This window comes from Takifugu flavidus, chromosome 10, assembly GCF_003711565.1.
Source record: "Takifugu flavidus isolate HTHZ2018 chromosome 10, ASM371156v2, whole genome shotgun sequence".
In the NCBI taxonomy this organism is placed as follows: Eukaryota; Metazoa; Chordata; class Actinopteri; order Tetraodontiformes; family Tetraodontidae; genus Takifugu; species Takifugu flavidus.
Window position 1 is genome coordinate 4,026,800 of NC_079529.1, and position 17,655 is coordinate 4,044,454.

General features: G+C 42.9%; 6 protein-coding genes across 10 annotated transcripts; 3 read left to right on the top strand and 3 right to left on the bottom strand.

The window, feature by feature from the left end:
* Positions 1-290: 290 nt before the first annotated feature.
* On the top strand, positions 291-1,777 carry psenen (presenilin enhancer, gamma-secretase subunit). The gene is made up of 4 exons (XM_057045589.1): positions 291-433; positions 745-818; positions 961-1,065; positions 1,322-1,777. The coding sequence occupies exons 2-4, from the start codon at positions 758-760 to the stop codon at positions 1,459-1,461; spliced, it is 306 nt and encodes a 101-aa protein (XP_056901569.1). The 5' UTR covers positions 291-433; positions 745-757; the 3' UTR covers positions 1,462-1,777.
* A 1,219-nt stretch (positions 1,778-2,996) lies between these two features.
* Positions 2,997-4,471, top strand: hspb6 (heat shock protein, alpha-crystallin-related, b6). 2 transcript variants are annotated; one of them, XM_057045587.1, is made up of 4 exons: positions 2,997-3,248; positions 3,344-3,498; positions 3,760-3,882; positions 3,962-4,471. In XM_057045587.1, the coding sequence occupies exons 2-4, from the start codon at positions 3,346-3,348 to the stop codon at positions 4,118-4,120; spliced, it is 435 nt and encodes a 144-aa protein (XP_056901567.1). In that variant the 5' UTR covers positions 2,997-3,248; positions 3,344-3,345; the 3' UTR covers positions 4,121-4,471. The 2 variants fall into 2 exon arrangements, with proteins under 2 accessions (XP_056901567.1, XP_056901568.1); XM_057045588.1 differs by having other exon boundaries at positions 3,001-3,248; positions 3,965-4,471.
* Positions 4,390-8,392, bottom strand: proser3 (proline and serine rich 3). 4 transcript variants are annotated; one of them, XM_057045539.1, is made up of 13 exons: positions 7,961-8,392; positions 7,776-7,884; positions 7,419-7,696; positions 7,172-7,317; positions 6,997-7,064; positions 6,414-6,490; positions 6,201-6,334; positions 5,872-6,110; positions 5,315-5,778; positions 5,088-5,247; positions 4,802-4,973; positions 4,643-4,724; positions 4,390-4,526 (listed from the first exon to the last, which is right to left on the bottom strand). In XM_057045539.1, exons 1-13 carry the CDS (start codon positions 7,969-7,971, stop codon positions 4,472-4,474), a joined length of 1,995 nt encoding a protein of 664 aa, XP_056901519.1. In that variant the 5' UTR covers positions 7,972-8,392; the 3' UTR covers positions 4,390-4,471. The 4 variants fall into 4 exon arrangements, with proteins under 4 accessions (XP_056901519.1, XP_056901521.1, XP_056901522.1 ...); XM_057045541.1 differs by having other exon boundaries at positions 7,419-7,523; positions 7,961-8,391; XM_057045542.1 differs by having other exon boundaries at positions 7,419-7,523; positions 8,195-8,384.
* Positions 8,393-8,517: 125 nt separating this feature from the next.
* On the top strand, positions 8,518-10,740 carry lin37 (lin-37 DREAM MuvB core complex component). Its single transcript, XM_057045584.1, has 9 exons — positions 8,518-8,950; positions 9,093-9,168; positions 9,243-9,293; positions 9,372-9,398; positions 9,522-9,607; positions 9,718-9,875; positions 10,163-10,294; positions 10,372-10,445; positions 10,531-10,740. Exons 1-9 carry the CDS (start codon positions 8,917-8,919, stop codon positions 10,616-10,618), a joined length of 726 nt encoding a protein of 241 aa, XP_056901564.1. The 5' UTR covers positions 8,518-8,916; the 3' UTR covers positions 10,619-10,740.
* Positions 10,741-11,653: 913 nt separating this feature from the next.
* Positions 11,654-13,217, bottom strand: LOC130532753 (chymotrypsin-like protease CTRL-1). The gene is made up of 7 exons (XM_057045578.1): positions 13,061-13,217; positions 12,848-12,951; positions 12,675-12,754; positions 12,519-12,600; positions 12,246-12,426; positions 12,023-12,153; positions 11,654-11,899 (listed from the first exon to the last, which is right to left on the bottom strand). The coding sequence occupies exons 1-7, from the start codon at positions 13,104-13,106 to the stop codon at positions 11,738-11,740; spliced, it is 786 nt and encodes a 261-aa protein (XP_056901558.1). The 5' UTR covers positions 13,107-13,217; the 3' UTR covers positions 11,654-11,737.
* Positions 13,218-13,398: 181 nt separating this feature from the next.
* On the bottom strand, positions 13,399-17,474 carry hsc70 (heat shock cognate 70). The gene is made up of 9 exons (XM_057045543.1): positions 17,315-17,474; positions 16,224-16,428; positions 15,933-16,138; positions 15,543-15,695; positions 14,917-15,472; positions 14,594-14,796; positions 14,283-14,481; positions 13,969-14,201; positions 13,399-13,817 (listed from the first exon to the last, which is right to left on the bottom strand). Exons 2-9 carry the CDS (start codon positions 16,426-16,428, stop codon positions 13,629-13,631), a joined length of 1,944 nt encoding a protein of 647 aa, XP_056901523.1. The 5' UTR covers positions 17,315-17,474; the 3' UTR covers positions 13,399-13,628.
* Positions 17,475-17,655: the final 181 nt, after the last annotated feature.

Below are 17,655 nucleotides of genomic sequence, written 5' to 3' on the forward strand. Positions count from 1 at the left end.
CCTCGGAGTGAGACGCTGCGGCATACGCGAATTTAATTTTAATGTAAATCAAAATAGTAGTTAGCATAGCATTTTAAATAGTGGTGGTTACATAAGAATTGAACCACCCGAGTTTTAATTCCCCCATTTAAAGGTAAAAACAAACAGTATTTAATTTGGCTTATTTTAATCACAAAGTAAACGAAACTCTGAAACAAAAAATATGCCATGTAAATTAAAAATTATTTTTGTAAGGGTCATTTATACTTTAAACATGTGCTACATCCTCCGGCCCAATAGGGGGCGATGTGGTTCACGTGATCATTTGTGCAGTCAATCAAAGGGGGGAAGAAAAGAAGAAATATGAGGAAGAAGACGGAAACAGAGAAGGAAGAAGTTGTTTGTGTTTTGTGCATTCGTTATATTGTGACTTCTGTTGATAGCTCATTTTCAGGTGAATCCTCAAACTCGTAGAGATGCTCAGAATATAAAAATAAGGCCATTCTTGTATTGTTAACATACACTTCTAAGTGACACCTCGGCGTTTTGAAACAGCTAAATTAAAGAGCCATCGAAATGCTAATGTTACTGTTAGCTTGTACAGAATTTCTAATTATGTGACTGCAATAATGTTGACCATCATTTAAATGCTTTGTTCTTTCCCAAGTCTTTCACTATAGTCATAATTTTTTTGTGTTTAGGCTTTTGCGTTAAGTAGTGTTTAACCTGTAACCCTGATTTATTGTTATGAATTGTTGCTTGTAGAAAGAGATTGACGATGAACCTAGAACGACTTCCCAATGAGGAGAAGCTCGGCCTCTGCAGGAAATATTATTTAGGTGAGATTACTTTGTTGTATTAATATTCATCTGTCTTTCAATGTCGTTTGTGATTTATCACTTCTTGGTCCAAATTAACTTTCGTCAGTCCCCAACCCAAATATTAGGATAACTTTTTCTGTATTATTTTTATTATTCATAGGTGGCTTTGCTTTGCTCCCGTTCCTGTGGCTGGTTAATGTTGTCTGGTTTTTCCGGGAGGCATTTTTTAAACCAACTTACGCCGAGCAGCTACAGATAAAAACTTGTAAGTTTGGACAAAATGGTAGTAATGGTAGTATTCTGTATTTCTTTTATATGATGCAGTCAAGATATATATCTGTACTTTACTCTGGAGCTTATAAAATTTCATTGATCTTATTTAAGATTAAGAATTGTAATAAATAAAATTCTTTTTGGTTAGCTTAATATTTTCGCTCATTTTGCTTAAAAAAAATTCTACTTACTATAAAGATTTTTCTTAGTGTCACTTACAATCTAATTCTTTCCTGTTTTCCATATAGATGTCAAGCGGTCAGCAGTGGGCCTGCTGCTGTGGGTGGCAGTGCTCACCACCTGGATTACCATTTTCCAGCATTACAGATCTGAGTGGGGGGAGGTGGGAGATTCCATCTCATTCACCATTCCTTTGGGCATTCCTTAGGAGATTTTTATAACACGTATTTCAAAGATAACTGCTGCCTAAAGAAATACAGCTTTTTCCCCTTTATTGTTGGCCCTTTTTTTGATTCTGTAATTTACCATCAGAATAAAGTGTTCTAAATGTGTCTTCGTTGAGAAAAGTCTGTTTGTGGATTATCACTGTCAATTGGAACAAGCCTGATGAGTCCTTAGTCTATTCATATTGCTGAGGACAGTAAACAAAAGAAATAATGTTTCTTAACTGTTCTGTTAATATCAGATTGCACAACAACATTCTTTACTTGTTTATGAATAATAAACCATGCACAGTTCACTGATGTCATTTTTCTAAATATGTGTGTAGGTTTTTTCCCGTTGTGAGTCAGTGTACTCGCTGTGAGATGTTGGGGAATTAGTGTAAGTACCGCTGGATCTTTATGAGCTCTTTGTTTAGGGATTAATCCATAAACTATGGCCTGTATATATCCTTCTAATGCTATACATCATCACAGAGGTCTTATGGGAGGCTAATGGCTGGCGCCTATTGTGAAACCCAATAACTTAATCCTGTCAAAAGTGTCCCATCTGCACCCCCTCCTATATGAGTCATAACACCATCAGGGCCATTTTTAGTCACTTCATTCAAAGCTTGAGTGATGAGTTCTACATTATAATAAGAACATGGGCCTGTTGCATGAACTGATCATTTCTGTCGAGTGTGCCAAGACCAAGTCAGGAGTATCTGCACGATCTGTTCTTTCCACAGTTAATACAGCTTTATGATCAGTGAACTACGAGAGATCCTTTTACAGACACGTTGCAGGCTTTTTCTAGACTGGAAGTAAATTCGACTCAAAGTCCTGTCTGTAGGGGTTTCACTGCATATGGTGACTTCTAAAAACTTCAATTACTGAATGTATTTTTCCAATTAGTGTCACACTTGACTAGATTCCAAGATTTATTGGATTAAAATATGATGCATGTGCATCATGAGTTAGGCATTGCTGTTACAATGTGCATGTTTACTGACCTAAACTGGTTGACTTTTTAAAGCTTTACTATAAAATGAGGAAAAAACACGAAAAAGAGGCTAAATGACCCGAGTTTTGTAAAACAGAGGTCGAATGGACTGGTTTTAGTGGAAGACGGGCTCATGTGGACCGGGTATGTGGAATAACTGTATTTTTGGGACGCATGACATTTTATTTAAGAGCTGGTGTGACTTCCACTTGGACCTGCAAAGCTGTGATTGGTGGCTGTGGGGCAGTACACGTGCTCCTGCAAGTGTTCATAACGTTCCCTCTGCCAATGTCGGAATCCACACACGAGGGTCAACAACATTGTCGTTTGAACTTATTTTTGGACATCCCTTCCTTGACAACAGACCTCGCACTTCTTAGCGCGCACAGACTGTTCCCATCCGTGCCATCATCGCTCGGAATAAACCTCTGGCTACACGGTCGGTAATGGCCGACAAACACGCTAATTGCCAATAATCCCGCAACAGCTGCGTCACGACCCAAACAATGTTCTCTTATCCTATACGACCCTGCGCGTCTCTGCACCCAGGAGGGCGCGTTACTCCACAAGAGAGGGAAGGTGCCCTATGGAGAATTCCCGGCTCATTATGCAACCCCAGTATAAAACAGAGGCCGTAACACAGAGTCACGCCAGGCATCCAGAGGACGAGGAGCCTGCAGGAGACACCCAGGCGAGCCGATCAGACTTCCCAACCAGCGCGGAGCACCAGTAAACGGGGCTCGTCCTTTCATTTTTACGCACTTATTTGGTCAGCGAATATCAGAAGCGGTAAGTTGTTGAAGGCGGCACCACCAGTCTCACATGCGGCAGACCGAAGTGCTTTGAGTCACCTCCCCTGGTTTTTATGTCATTTCTCTCTACAGGAATGGATTTCATCCTGCCACCTACTCCTGTCGGAGGGATCCAGTGGGAGAAAGTGCTGCCTCCGCTTATACCGCGGCTGAATGGAACATACGGAGAGTACAAGTGGTCCCCGAATTTCCTTCTACCTGAACCAGAAAACAGCCACTCTGCAGGGGTAGGTGAACTCAGAAAAGAGAAAAGAAAATATGCGATCAAATTTTAAGTATTTGTATTTTAAATTTAGGTACATCGCTCAGTGACATTTAAGACTTCTAAAAATATCCCTCATTTTGACTTGAGAAAAAGAGATTTAAAAACAAAACAAAACTCAGTTAAATTCCCAATTTTCCTAAGGCTAAAGGCAAACAATGTTAATAAACTAATGACCAGGAGCTCATGTCCATGTGTTTGACTGTTATTAAACCCATGTCTGTAGGTGTTCTGTGACGACAGTGGTTTTACCGTGAAAGTTGATGTAAAGGACTTCAACCCAGAGGATCTATTGGTGAAGGTGATTGGAGACTTTGTGGAAGTACAAGGGAAGCATGAAGAGAAAAAGGTTGGTCTTCCAGCAGGAGAGGTATCGCAGAATATCTGAGGTTAATTTCCTAGTTATATGATTTGTGTGTTCTGCCTAGAAGGATGGTCCCGGCTTTACAACGCGGCAGTTTAACCGCCGCTACCGCATCCCAAAAGGAGTGCACACCATGGCTTTGGAGTCGGCCGTGTCTCCAGACGGCATCCTTATCATATCCGCTCCGATGCTGCACCCCGAGAACACGAGGATCCTGACCTGATCGCAATGAAGACAGGCGCTCAGATCTCTTCACGTGTGAACAAGGCTCCTCTCACCAGAGTGACACCTGACATGTGCCAACACACACGCAGTGTTCTCAGAATGTTTTCCAATATTCCCTGTTCTTTCCAGTATGTATACATCCATACTTTTCCCTCAACATCACAGGATGTCCTGAGGAAACACTCTTTGTAAATATGCTCTGCTCACAGGTCAAAATGCTGCTTTTTGTAAAATGCACTATGTTGTGATTAATGAAGTGCACAGATGTGTCTCTTTATTCTTTAATGTGGAAATATTCCTTTGAAAATACACTTTCTCTGTTTATATAATAAAAATTAAGTGTCTCTGATCAGTGTAGAAGTACTTGCATATCCTGTAGTTCATTGAACACAGAGTCCACTTGACTGAAAGAAAATATTCAAAAAAACATTCAAAAAGTGGGGTTAATGTTTGTAATAAAACAATGATAAACACTTAAGATAACTAATCATTTGGAGACATAACATGTACAGTATTTTACCTAATTTGCTCCCTGATCCACATTCGTTGTTTGCGAAGGACTTGTAACAAGGGATCATCTTCAAACTCCTTTCCATCTGAATCTGAAAAAGCAAAAAAGAAAGCTTTGATTATGTATCACTGATGTGAGCTGCTCACGCTGCAGACGTGCAGAGCTCACCTTCAGCCTCCTGCAGCAGCTGTGCAATGACTTCCATGGAGTTGTGTGTGTCACACGGAGGATCTGAGGGCTGTGAAGCTGCTGATGATGGGAGAACAGGACCATTTGAGACGGGGGGTCTATGTGCAGGAGAGGAAGACACCACTGATGGGAATAAAACCTCAGAAACGACCTGTCAAACCCCAAAAAAGAGAAACCAATTTGTTTATCCAGAAAATAACTGCTGACGATGCGTGTAGTACATAAAGGCAGCACTAGCCGAGATGGGATGCCTTTCCATTCTGACCTGTCCTAATGTGCTGTGGACGGGAGAAGATGGTGCGGCAGCTTCATCTGAAACGTCTCGTCTTACTTTCTGCCGCTTTTGCTCTAGATGTTGAGCTACTCGTTCACGTGAGACGCTCTCAGTCTTAGAATCCGGGACCTCCGTGTCTCCTGTGTCCACACTATGACAACAGAGAGGTGCACTGAGCACTCAGCATGAATTTATATACTATGCCCATTTTTCAATACCTGGATTTCTTTTGCTTTCTGGTGGTTATCACCCTCTCTGTGTCTTTTTTCGAGACTTTTTCTTTTTTCTTCCTCTCGGGTCTTTGGGGGTGACTGGTTGCCCCCCCTCTTTTTGCTTCAGAAGAAGTGGGCTTTGAGAGAGGTGTAGGTTCATGAACGGGTTCATCGGGAAGGTTATTTTCAGGGGCTTTGGGTGTGCAGCGAGACATGCAGACGTCTTGTGAAATCATTTGTTTCCTGCCGGTGTGAGATGATTGGATGGGACAGGGCAACACGTCACAGAGAAAATGCATGTGAGAGGGAACACCGGCAACAGGCTGAGGCTGAGAGACAACGGATCCGGACGAAACTAAAGCAGGGGTAGGAGATGGGCCTGAAGCCTGGGAATACGATGCATGGGGATCTGACTGGGGGGCTGTCAGGTTTGGCTGTGTTGAGTATTCCGTTTGTGTACTTTGCTGGTGCTGGAGAAAATGTACCAAACAAGGGAAAAATTAATCATTCTGCAAATCCGAAATATATAACAAAAAGGTGTTTGTGACACATGCAAGTCTAACCTTGAAAAGAGGTCCAGTAGCTGGAGGATGGTTTAAGGCCGGGGTCTGCCAGCTAACTGTGGGGCCATGAAGCCTGGTGTGCTGCATATGCCAGGGACCCTCCCTGGCCTGTTCCATCTTTCTCCGTAAACGCCACTGGAACAAGATGTCTTCCTCTGGCCGCTGTGGATTTACCAAAGAAGGAGGGATAAAAGATTTCTGGGAGGACGCAGCTGGCTCTGAGTCTGACCTGGCTTTCCCTGCAAATATGAATAAACACACAGCACAGTAACAGTAAAAGGTCAGTACACACACACAGAAAAGGCACTCATGTGAATATTAATACATACGTTTGTCTTCAGATATCTTAATTCCAGGAATGAAAGGTCTTCGCTGGGGCTCATCGTTGCTGGCTGTAGAAGAGAAATCTGAGCACCCCAGGCCCTCCAAGCTGGCATGTATTGATCCATCAGTTATACATTCTCTGATGGAAAGTCAGAAAAAAGTGTATCGATTAGAAAAAAAAGAATGAAACCAGCCATTACAACAGCACATCAACGTACTCTCTCAGCAGAAGTCTGTTGGCTCTTTCTTGAAGGTCTAGTATCTCTGTGTCATCAGCCTCACCCTCAGACGGGATCTGAAGAGGGAATCAAGATGTTGTACTTAATACCAAATAACGAATCCATAATGTATAGTGAAAATCATAAATGATGCATTATTTAAAGAAAAAAACATTCTGAGTAGCTGGACCTATTTTGCTAAATTAAAGTTCTGAGATTCTTGTATCTTTGGGAGGGGATTTGATGCAGGCAAGCTAAATAAGAATTATAATATGTGTTATGTAAGACAGTTGTAAAGAAAATGGTGCTCAGAGTTGTGAAACAATAAAGGTTTCCAAAAGAACATGAGATGAGTGGCTGCTATGTAAATATTTATATCCACCTCTCCTGCAAACCATCTCCAGGAATTAGGACAAGCCTGCAGCACGCAGCCCCAATAAACCATTACACATGCACAAAATATAACTAAATTATGACGAAAGTTAGGTTGGATATCCAGAGATCATTGCATCTTAAATATCTGTGGTTTACAAAAGAAAACATAAATACAAATTAATTACTAAAGACTCGTGAATACACTCACGCTGGGAAGCTCTCTCCACGGGGAAAAGCAACCCTCAGCTGGACTGAAGAAAGGAGACTGATAGTCATCTATTCAGAGGGAGAGATTGCACGGAAAGATTTTACCAAAATAGGCTGCTGTGTTACTGTCAATGACCTCGACATTTAAAAAAAAACAGCAGTGAGAGAAAAGGTACCCGTGTCTGCTGTCTTTGTTGGGGTTGAACTAGGAGGGACAGATGAAGGAGATGTTTGCCAAAAAGACAGCTGTTGCTCATCCATGCTATAATCCGTTTGTTCCTCTCGCCTCTGTGGTGGGCTGTCACAAAAATGTTCTGTGTGCCTGCAGAGCAGATTTCTGATTTACCTGAGGTTGTGAAGAAACTCTGAGGAATAATTATGCTCTACGACATTTGTTGCTATAGTCTGAATGTTTAAACACACTTGGTCAGATATGATTCTCGCCAGTTTCCTTGTTCTGAAAAAATCCCAGTCTTTCCTGATTTGACTTTATGCGCCATGCTGTCCATGTTGTCCAAGGCTGTACAGCTGGTGGGAGATGATTCACAGTCAGTGGAAGCCGGCCACGACTCTGTGAATACAGGCTGTTCATCTGTGACCCCAGAACAGCTCTTCTGGCTCTCATGCAGCTTCTGGCTCTCTTGATGCCGGGTGCTTAAAGGTGAGCGTGGTGCTTGTTCAAGACGTACTGGACTCAAAGCCTGCACAATGGCAACGACGTGCAAAATGCATTTGAAATGAAACACAGAAGCTGCACGTTCAGTCCAGATCAAAACATACCGTCTTTTTCTCTGTCTTTGACAGAGAGTGTGTGCGTGATGGGTGGTAGTGTGCCCTCCCCGGCCTGGAAGATGGCGTGAAGGGATTCTTTCTTGTGAACAACGGCTCACTGAAAAGACAAATACTTTTGACCAAGTGTTTCTAGTCACAAAATCCACGCACAAACGCTGATGTTTGAATCTTACCTGGATTGCATCGTGGCGTTTGGATGTCGCAGGGGGATTCATAAGAGCACAGAAAACATGGTACACTATAAAAGGTGCTTTTGTTCGGTCCTAACAGAGCTCCTTTTAATTTGAACTGGACTCTCTGGGTTGATCAACTTATTGTACGAATTTTTGTAACGCAAAGTACGAAAACAGAACATAATACAAGCCGCCCATACATTATCGCTCAATGTAGCAACGAAACAAAGTTACCATGGACTCAGATTCGAGTGCGACACCACATATCGGTTAGACAGGAGCCCCAGAAAGTCGTAGGTGCCATTGCATGGCTCTTTTCACCCAGTAAATTGCTGTTTTAACATTTAAAAGTAAAGAATGAGCGAGGTCTTCCGACAATACAGCAATATAGGAAAAATAAAGCGCATCGCAGTTCGTGGCGAAGCAGAAGCAGCCAATCAGCGCGAAGTTTAGTATGATGGACATCAAAAGAACCAATCGGGTAAGGCGGCTTTGCTTCAGAGGAGCCAATCAGGTAGCAGGAACTCAGCAGCGCGCGGAAGAGTAAAGGATCCAACGGCTGTCATTTGGTCAAAATAGGCTAAGGTAGCCACTACTTTGGGAGTTAGCAAACATCAGCCCGTTTCAATAATAGTTAAACGTATTTAATTTTTCTGGAGAATAGATCGAAAGCAACAGGTTCATCATTCGTGCGGTGTAGGCTATTTGGTCGAAAACTTATTTTGGGCAATACTGCACTTACGTCCAATGTTTATCTTGTGAACCTTTTGTAGATGCTCTTTACCATTGCTAGCTAGCTAGTTAGCCATACTGCCTTGTCTTACGCATTGTGAAATCAATAGTTGTTTTTTAGGACCTTATCAAAACACTTGAGTTTTTTAGTCGATTGTAATCCTGAGGTTGTGCATTTAGATGATTTGCAGCAGGTAATATATATCACAGGAATATTGGAAAGAATGCATCACGTGAAGATTAAGACTGAAAGGACTGGTGAGTTACGTTGTTCCTATTACTTTCTCAAGCTTGTAAATGCGTTGGTGTAAGCTATGTAAAGTATATCAGAATGCTGACTATGTTAGTATGGATTTAGTGACGTACATCCCCACAGTTATTTACGTTATTTCCTCTGCAGATTCAGAGGGTTCTGGTGCCCGCAGCAAACTGGATGCAGTCTTGCAGGGACTGGTGGAGAGGACTGAAAATGAAAGGTCAGTCATCTCATTTTTAATGTAACTGTTCTGATCAGCTATCTATTAAACTAATGCCATCATGTTCTGTACAGGGAGCAACACGAAAGTGATGCTTTAAAAGTATCAGCGGATCCTTTAAACAAGTAAGGTTCATTTCTGTTTTTCAAATATCAACAAGAAAAGCTTGAGTTGACATGCTGCGTTCCACTTGCTGCTTTTAGGGAGTTATCTCCATCTACAGGAAAAAGGCAAGTAGATTTTTGTTGCAAGAAACTACTCGTTCATTGATCATTGTGGACATGACAAGTCAAGAGTTCACATCTCATTTTTGTGTGACATTATGTGTCTATCCCTTTTTGATACTGATACAGGCCATCAGCAAGATTTTCACAGCACCGGAGGAAAAAGAGAAAAGAGGTGGACGAGAGCATCCCTGAAAGTAACCCACACAAGCAAAGTATGTATAAGTAGTGGATAGAAAAGCAAATATTGCATGTTTTTGGCTTTTTATTAGCGGTGCTTTCACCTCATTGCTCCTAACACTTGATGCAATTTTGTGTTTATTAGATTCCTATATCATAAAGTTGTATGATCGAAGTGTGGATCTGGCTCAGTTCAACACCAACACTCCTCTTTACCCCATCTGTCGCGCCTGGATGAGAAACAATCCTTCTGTCCGAGAACAAGCGTCCTACCCCAGCCCCACACATAGCATGGAGGAAGAGGTGAGGCCCGGCATTACTTTTATTCTAAATCCAGTACAGAAATTAAACTTTATTTACCTACCTAAAAATTGCAAACTGACATTTACATTTACATTACAAGCTTACATTTTTCTATTGTCATTAAGTGACAGTAGGCACCAAACCTAAGAAAACTTTCTAAAGAAAGCGTCAAAATGTTCAGACTGCAATTCTGGCAGTTTACATCCATCACTGCTTGAATGACTAAAATGATAATGCCGAAAAAATCAGAATCCTTCCTGCAGGTTCTTAACTGTTTGCTTTGCCAGCTTACAGACATAATAAACGGTAAAGACCAGGATGTGTACAGACTGCCTCCTCCAACCTCCAGTCCAGTCAGTACATCTGGTGAACCCGTCAATCTCAGGATCCCCCAGATTGAAAAACCTACCGTTACAAAGGTTCGATATTAAATTTTTTGCCCTCAGTGAAGTAAAAGACAATTTAATAATGAACTAAACCTGCCAACTTCCCACAGTTAAATGATTCAGTTCCTGTGTCTGGTTCCCTCATATCTGACCACATGGAACGCTGGAAAAAGATACGGCAAAAGTGTGTGCTTTCAACTTTTTATTGTGAATTTAAAGCATCATTTAAAAAAAAGTCCTGAATGTATAATCTTTTGTTCTTTTCGCAGATGGAAGGAGTGTTCCCACAAGAATCAGTTGAGATACAGCGAGAGTATCAAGATCCTAAAGGAGATGAAGGAACTGTACGACTGCTGACTGATGTGCAGCCCTTCACCTTCAGTCTTATGTGGATCAGACTCATAGCAAAGTAGAACCATAAGCCTTAAATCAAATGTCTTGTGATTTGTTGGAATAAAGCATGTTTAAGTTTATTAAAATTGTTTTTATTATTTATTTTGTTGCTGTCACAAGAATAACTCACACATAATTTTACAATTCCCTTCCTGATTTATTGGCTGATTACTCTTGATTTTCCTGTGATGCCACACAGCAAAATTAAGTTTAGTCAGGTTTTTTTTAAAGGGTTACTAGTGTTTTTGCGCCGTGTACGTAAACTATTTTTCAACTACGTGCAGTATGCAAAACCCAGTCTCAGTGGTTTACTACTGCTGTACATGCACGGTTATTTTAACATGATATGGTGTCAACAAAGGCTGCGACTGTGACCATCAGTTCCGATCATCTTATTACCCCTGAATACAACGTTGCATGTTTCAGATCATGCTGCATTTAAAGTTTACAGTGTTTAAAGCAAATATTTTAAGTCAGGTCACCCTGCAAAATACCTGAGTAAATACCTCTCGTCTTCATTTACTGACGTACTCACCTTTCACACGCTATTTAGTCTATAAAAGTCGTTGGTGCCAGATATTTAATTGTCTATATGCTTTGATGTGTCCAGAACAACATTCATGTAATCCAGGAACAGGAATATTAAAAGTTGTGCTCTTCTAATGGACCTTAGCATCATTCCTGCATAGATATTTATTTCTGCCAGAGCAGAATTGAGAGTAACAGCTGATTTGTTGTTCATAATGAAGATTTTTTAGAGAAATAAATAGTTACTCAATCCACTAAACAGCACAACAGTCTTGTCAGGGAGTTTCCATGTGCTACAGTTTCGGACGTGAACCATCTGAGTAGTTATTGTGTACTGTGATGTTTTCTAACATTGGATTTCCCACCTATGTCATGTTTTAGCCACATTTATGGTTCTAAAGTTTACTTGTTTAATAAAGTGTTGCACACACTTCAGGCCGTGTATAGGAAAACATAAAAAAAACCAAACACTCTTGTCAGGATTTATATTTTATGCACAGTTGTTGGCCAATGCATCAAGCACACTGCTTACACAGATGTTTGTGGGTCCACTCCTTAGTTGGAGGCAACAATCTGGTCGATCCAACTGCGCAGGTACGAGACACGGGCGTACACAGCAGGGGCGCGCACGTTGCAGTTAGAGGTGCCCCAGGAGACGATACCAACAAGAGACCACACCCCGCTGTTCTCACAGACCAGAGGGCCACCGGAGTCACCCTAAAATGCCAAAACAGGCGCCATGTCACACCTCTGCTTTGTCCTTAGGTTTTACTTGACATATATTTTTGGGGCTCAAATATTAAACAATCATTTTTTGTCAGGCACCAACATGGTTATTACCTGGCAGGAGGACACTCCAGAAGCACCAGCGCAAATCATGGCATCACTGATTCTGTTGTAACCCCAGTACTGTTTGCACTGAGTGGGGGTGAGCAGAGGCAGGGCGGTCTGCTGGAGGAAGCGTGGGCTTGCTAAACACACAGAAGGAACATTAAATCATTTACATCACGGGAATGTTGATAACCCAGTCAGCTCCTAGATGCAAAGGCAGTTGATTGCTCACAAGTTTGGCCGGTCCTGCCCCAACCAGTGGTGACACATTTAGTTCCAGAGGGGAAGTTGGTAGAGCTGGAGGCCAGGCACACGGGAGACACACGGGAGTTCATCTGCACTGGGGATGACAGCTTCAGAAGGGTGATGTCATTGTTGAAGTTTTGGGAGTTGTAATATGGGTGAGAGATGGCCTGAAGGGAAGAGAACAAGAACCACAAACTAGTATGAAGCTGTTTAAGGATATAATCTTTATGGTGTTTACAGGATGGGCTAAGACTCTTACCCTGGAGATAGTTTTGACCTGAATTGGCTCGCTGTTGTACTGACGATCATGCTCTCCCAGGATCACACGGTGCATTCTGGGGCTGGAGAAGGATGAAGATGGAAATTGATAATGTTGTTGCTACAGTACAAATGGGGCACTTTGAAAAGGACTTACGACACACGGCAATGGGCAGCTGTGACAACCCAGTACTGGTTGATCAGGGATCCCCCACAGAAATGGAATCCTGAACCATCCTGTTAGGGACAGGATGCAATAATGCAAAGTTTTATCACACAAAAGGTTTGTAAGCCAAGCAACAAAAGGGAGGAGGGTGAGTTTTTGGCTACCTGAAGTGAAACTTGCCAGGGCCATGATCCAGACACAGCAGTCTCCCCGTTTACAATCTTGTTGTATCCGCTAACTTGGGGCCTGATAGAAGGCACTCCACACCCTTATTACAAAGTACACAGAGCAAAAATGGCCAGTTTGTCCCGATATGCACAATTCACAGCACACTTCTCCACAGCAGGAAAACTAATCCCACGCATAAGTGCACTTACCCAGCACAGAGGCCACAAGGGCAAAACAACTGGCAAGCAAGAACATGGCGATCGCGATTCGATTCCCCCCGAGTCCCCGTTGTTCTCTGATATTCCCTTTTTATAGGCGGAACTCAGACAAACCTGACCGTGAACTGTAGGCATAACTCCGGGAAGGGAACACCTGGTGATAAGCACCTGTGAGGGCTTAGACTGTAGGTTAGTTTTAATGCACCCAAAGTTGCATGATTACTCCACTGGTGACTGACAACAGCACTCAAACAGGAAAGGGAAACTTCATCATTCAAATCCTGCCCCATGGGCTGTTGTACATCATGAAAAAAAGAATCAGAATCCAGTTCTTGTGTTTTACTAGTTTATTGAACAGAATCAGATCAGAGAGAGGGACAACTCTTAACTCACAGTTTTCAGATTGAGATTCTTTTTTAGATTTATTGAGGTTTTGGACAAAAACATCTAGTGTTTAAAGCCACTTAAGTCAAGTCAAATGTTAACTAGATTCATGGACATTCTGGCGTATTAAATAAATGCATGTGGAGATGTGGGAAGAAAACTGTTAGAGAAGCGTTTAGTCGACCTCCTCGATGGTTGGACCAGTGGAGGAGCTTCCTCCAGCACCACCGGGCATTCCACCTGGCATTCCACCTGGCATTCCACCTGGCATTCCCCCAGCACCCTGATACAGCTTGGTGATGATGGGATTGCACACCTTTTCCAGTTCCTTCTGCTGGTGTTCATACTCGTCCTTTTCAGCGGTCTGGAAGATAACTGAATGTCATTCTTACAGGCAACTGCAGAAATTACCCCATCTCAGAAAATGTGGTGCAATTTTGTATGAGTTTCCACACAATATGCTCATACACAGGATAAGAGGGCCCAGTTTACATGCAGTGAAAAAGGAATTCCACCTGGTTCCTGTCCAGCCAGGCGATGACTTCGTTGCACTTGTCGATGATGGTTTTTTTGTCCTCGGGGCTGATCTTGTCCTGGAGCTTCTCATCCTCCACGGTGCTCTTCATGTTAAAGGCCAGAGACTCCAGGGAGTTCTTGGCTGTCACCTTGTCTCTCTGGGCATCATCCTCAGCCTTGAACTGCTCTGCCTCATGGACCATTTTTTCAATGTCTTCCTTGCTCAGTCGTCCTGTGAGGACATCAGACACAAAGTTCTGTAGCCCCTGTTGAATATTTTTAAGCTCTTGAGATTTTAAATGAGGTCATATACCTTTGTCGTTAGTGATGGTGATCTTGTTCTCTTTTCCTGTGCTTTTGTCGGCTGCAGACACATTAAGAATGCCATTGGCATCAATGTCAAAGGTCACCTCAATCTGGGGGACGCCTCTGGGTGCAGGTGGAATCCCAGTCAGCTCAAACTTGCCCAAGATATTATTGTCCTTGGTCATGGCTCTTTCACCTTCATAAACCTAAAAATAAGTTTTGAGATCAAATTCTGTTCTGTCACGTGTGTTTCGAAAGAATGGGGACAAATGGAAGACAACAATCAAGTGTGTAGAGCAGCATTTCAGCATTATCTACCTGAATGAGCACTCCAGGTTGGTTGTCCGAATAAGTGGTAAATATCTGTGTTTGCTTGGTGGGAATGGTGGTGTTTCTTTTGATAAGGACAGTCATCACTCCTCCAGCAGTCTCAATTCCCAGGGACAAGGGCGTGACATCCAGCAGGAGCAGGTCCTGAACATTTTCGGACTTATCTCCGGCCAAAATAGCCGCCTGGACAGCTGTGTAAAGATCGCAAAATTTGAATTCAAAGCCAAGCTCATGAATGATTTATCAAATTCAGTCCGCTGACACGAGAAATCGAGTGTGAAAACGAGGACAGACGCATATCTGACGCTCACCTGCACCATAGGCCACAGCCTCATCGGGGTTGATGCTCTTGTTCAGATCACGGCCATTGAAGAAATCCTGCAGCAGCTTCTGAATCTTGGGGATGCGTGTTGAGCCGCCAACCAAGACGATGTCATGGATCTGAGACTTGTCCATTTTGGCATCCCTCAGGGCTTTTTCCACAGGGTCGAGGGTTCCACGAAACAGATCTGCGTTCAGCTCTTCAAAACGGGCCCTGGTGACGGAGGTATAGAAATCCGTTCCTTCGTAGAGCGAGTCGATCTCTATGCTGGCTTGGGTGCTGCTGGAGAGGGTGCGCTTGGCACGCTCGCAGGCCGTGCGCAGGCGGCGCACCGCACGCTTGTTGTTGCTGATATCCTTCTTGAACTTGCGCTTAAACTCGGCAATGAAGTGGTTCACCATACGATTGTCAAAGTCTTCACCGCCCAAGTGAGTGTCGCCGGCTGTGGACTTGACCTCAAAGATGCCGTCCTCAATGGTCAAGATGGAGACATCAAAAGTTCCCCCTCCGAGGTCAAAGATAAGTACATTTCGCTCGCTGCCAACCTAGCATGAAACATAAACATGACTACGAGGAGCATGAAATGTCATGAATCGTGGTTGAATTAGTAGTGACCTTTTTGTCCAGGCCATAAGCGATGGCTGCGGCTGTGGGTTCGTTGATGATGCGCAGCACGTTGAGCCCAGCGATGGTCCCAGCATCTTTGGTGGCTTGGCGCTGGGAGTCATTGAAGTAAGCAGGAACTGTGATGACAGCATTGTTCACAATCTGTGAAGATGGAAATACCATGATGTCACTGCAGAACACAACATTTGTGCATTTATTCGTTTTTACATACTAATTCTGTGTGCAGGCCTCCTCAAAGTAGAGAAATGTCTGATTCCAGGTGTCAAGTAAACACCTGGATTTAATTTAATGAGGTTTCGTGGGTAGAAAGTCCGTACTATACTATGCTTCAGTCTATAACTTCTACTTGCGAGTGTCTGAATAAACTGCATGCGCTACCTTTCCGAGATAGGCCTCAGATATCTCCTTCATCTTGGTGAGGACCATAGAGGAAATCTCCTCAGGGTAGAAGGTCTTTATCTCACCCTTGTACTCAACTTCCATCTTGGGTTTGGATGAATCGTTGACAACTTTAAAAGGCCAGTGCTTCATGTCTGACTGCACCACGGCGTCATCAAACTTACGACCGATCAGACGCTTGGCATCTGGAACGGAATTAAGGAAACCAGCAGATGCAGTTGGATTGGGGTGGCTGATATTTCTGTTTGTCTGTTTCATTGGGAGCCTTACCAAACACTGTGTTTCCTGGGTTCATGGCCACCTGGTTCTTGGCAGCATCACCAATCAGCCTCTCAGTGTCCGTGAATGCCACATAGCTCGGAGTGGTCCTGTTTCCCTGGTCATTGGCAATGATTTCCACTTTACCATGCTGGAAGATGCCCACGCAGGAATAGGTGGTGCCCAGATCGATGCCTACTGCCGGTCCTTTTGACATCTTAAATGAGAAAACAAGAAATAATCACTATAGGCTGACTGAGATTCAAACCAACAAAATAAGTTATTTTAAATCAATTGATTAATGTATTGACTGGGTATGTCTCCTGACTCTTTCCAGTCTATTCCACACTGCGTTCAGCAACTCAATACTGAAGCAAGCACGTCAGGCCTGTGAAATGTGATTTACTGATCCTGAAATAGTGATCGGAGAGGCTATTTTTCCGACAGCTGGCTTCTGATAGTCTCGTTCCTGTAAAAAGTATCGGCACATCTACAGCATTTGCAGGTTGTGAACAGGAATACATCATTATAGGCTTTTTTCTCTTTCTTCTCTAGGTCACACAACATATAGACATGAAACCAGGTCTCAGAGCGACAGTGCCAGACAAATTAGATTACTGAAAGTTGAACAAAAGCCTCTTTTGGAGCTGTAGCTTCTTAAAATTAGCTGACTGAGGTATGGAATAAACTCTTTAAAGAATTAGGGTATACATTAAGAATGCAGCTGAAAAATGCACCAAAGCACATAAATTATTTTTTTTTAATATACATCTGTTTAACCTACTTAGACAGCAGATTATTAGATTGCCTGTTATACAGTTATGTAGCAGAACAGAAAATGCTGACACTGCTGTCGATTCGTTTCCACATGAAGGGAGGGAAAACATTCATGGCGGCCTTGTGTTCTGACGGCCGATGGATCAGTTCACTAGCCTCTCTGCACCACACAGCCTGTGGTCAGCCACTGGTCTCTCATACACTTTTTACCCAGATGCTAATATTTACCACAAACCCTGCAAGCATCTGACAGCCAGTCTTTCAAAGCAACAAGCAGGACAGTCTGTGAAGCCACGATTGTGATGCTTCCTATGGAGAGACTTTACCTTAAAGGATTAGTTGTTCAAAACGTGAGGACTTTGCTCAGCACACAGCACTCCCCTCAAGCACTCCTTTCCCTCTCCTGGCCGGATGACGAAGAGGGCGAGAGCCTGTGCTCCCCAGTGTATATAGAGGACCGCGAAGGGAGAGTGCATCAGGGTGTCAGGTGACTCTTAGCTCAGAGCCCAGATTTATGCTCCTCAAGTTCCGTGGGAGAAGGTTTGCAGTCATTACCTCCCCAGAAGCCAAACTGTGTATGGTCACAAGCTTTGGAAGTAAGTGAGTTGTTGTACTAAAGAGTTAAATATTTTTCAAAATACCGTGTTGATGATGAAGTCTCAGTGAG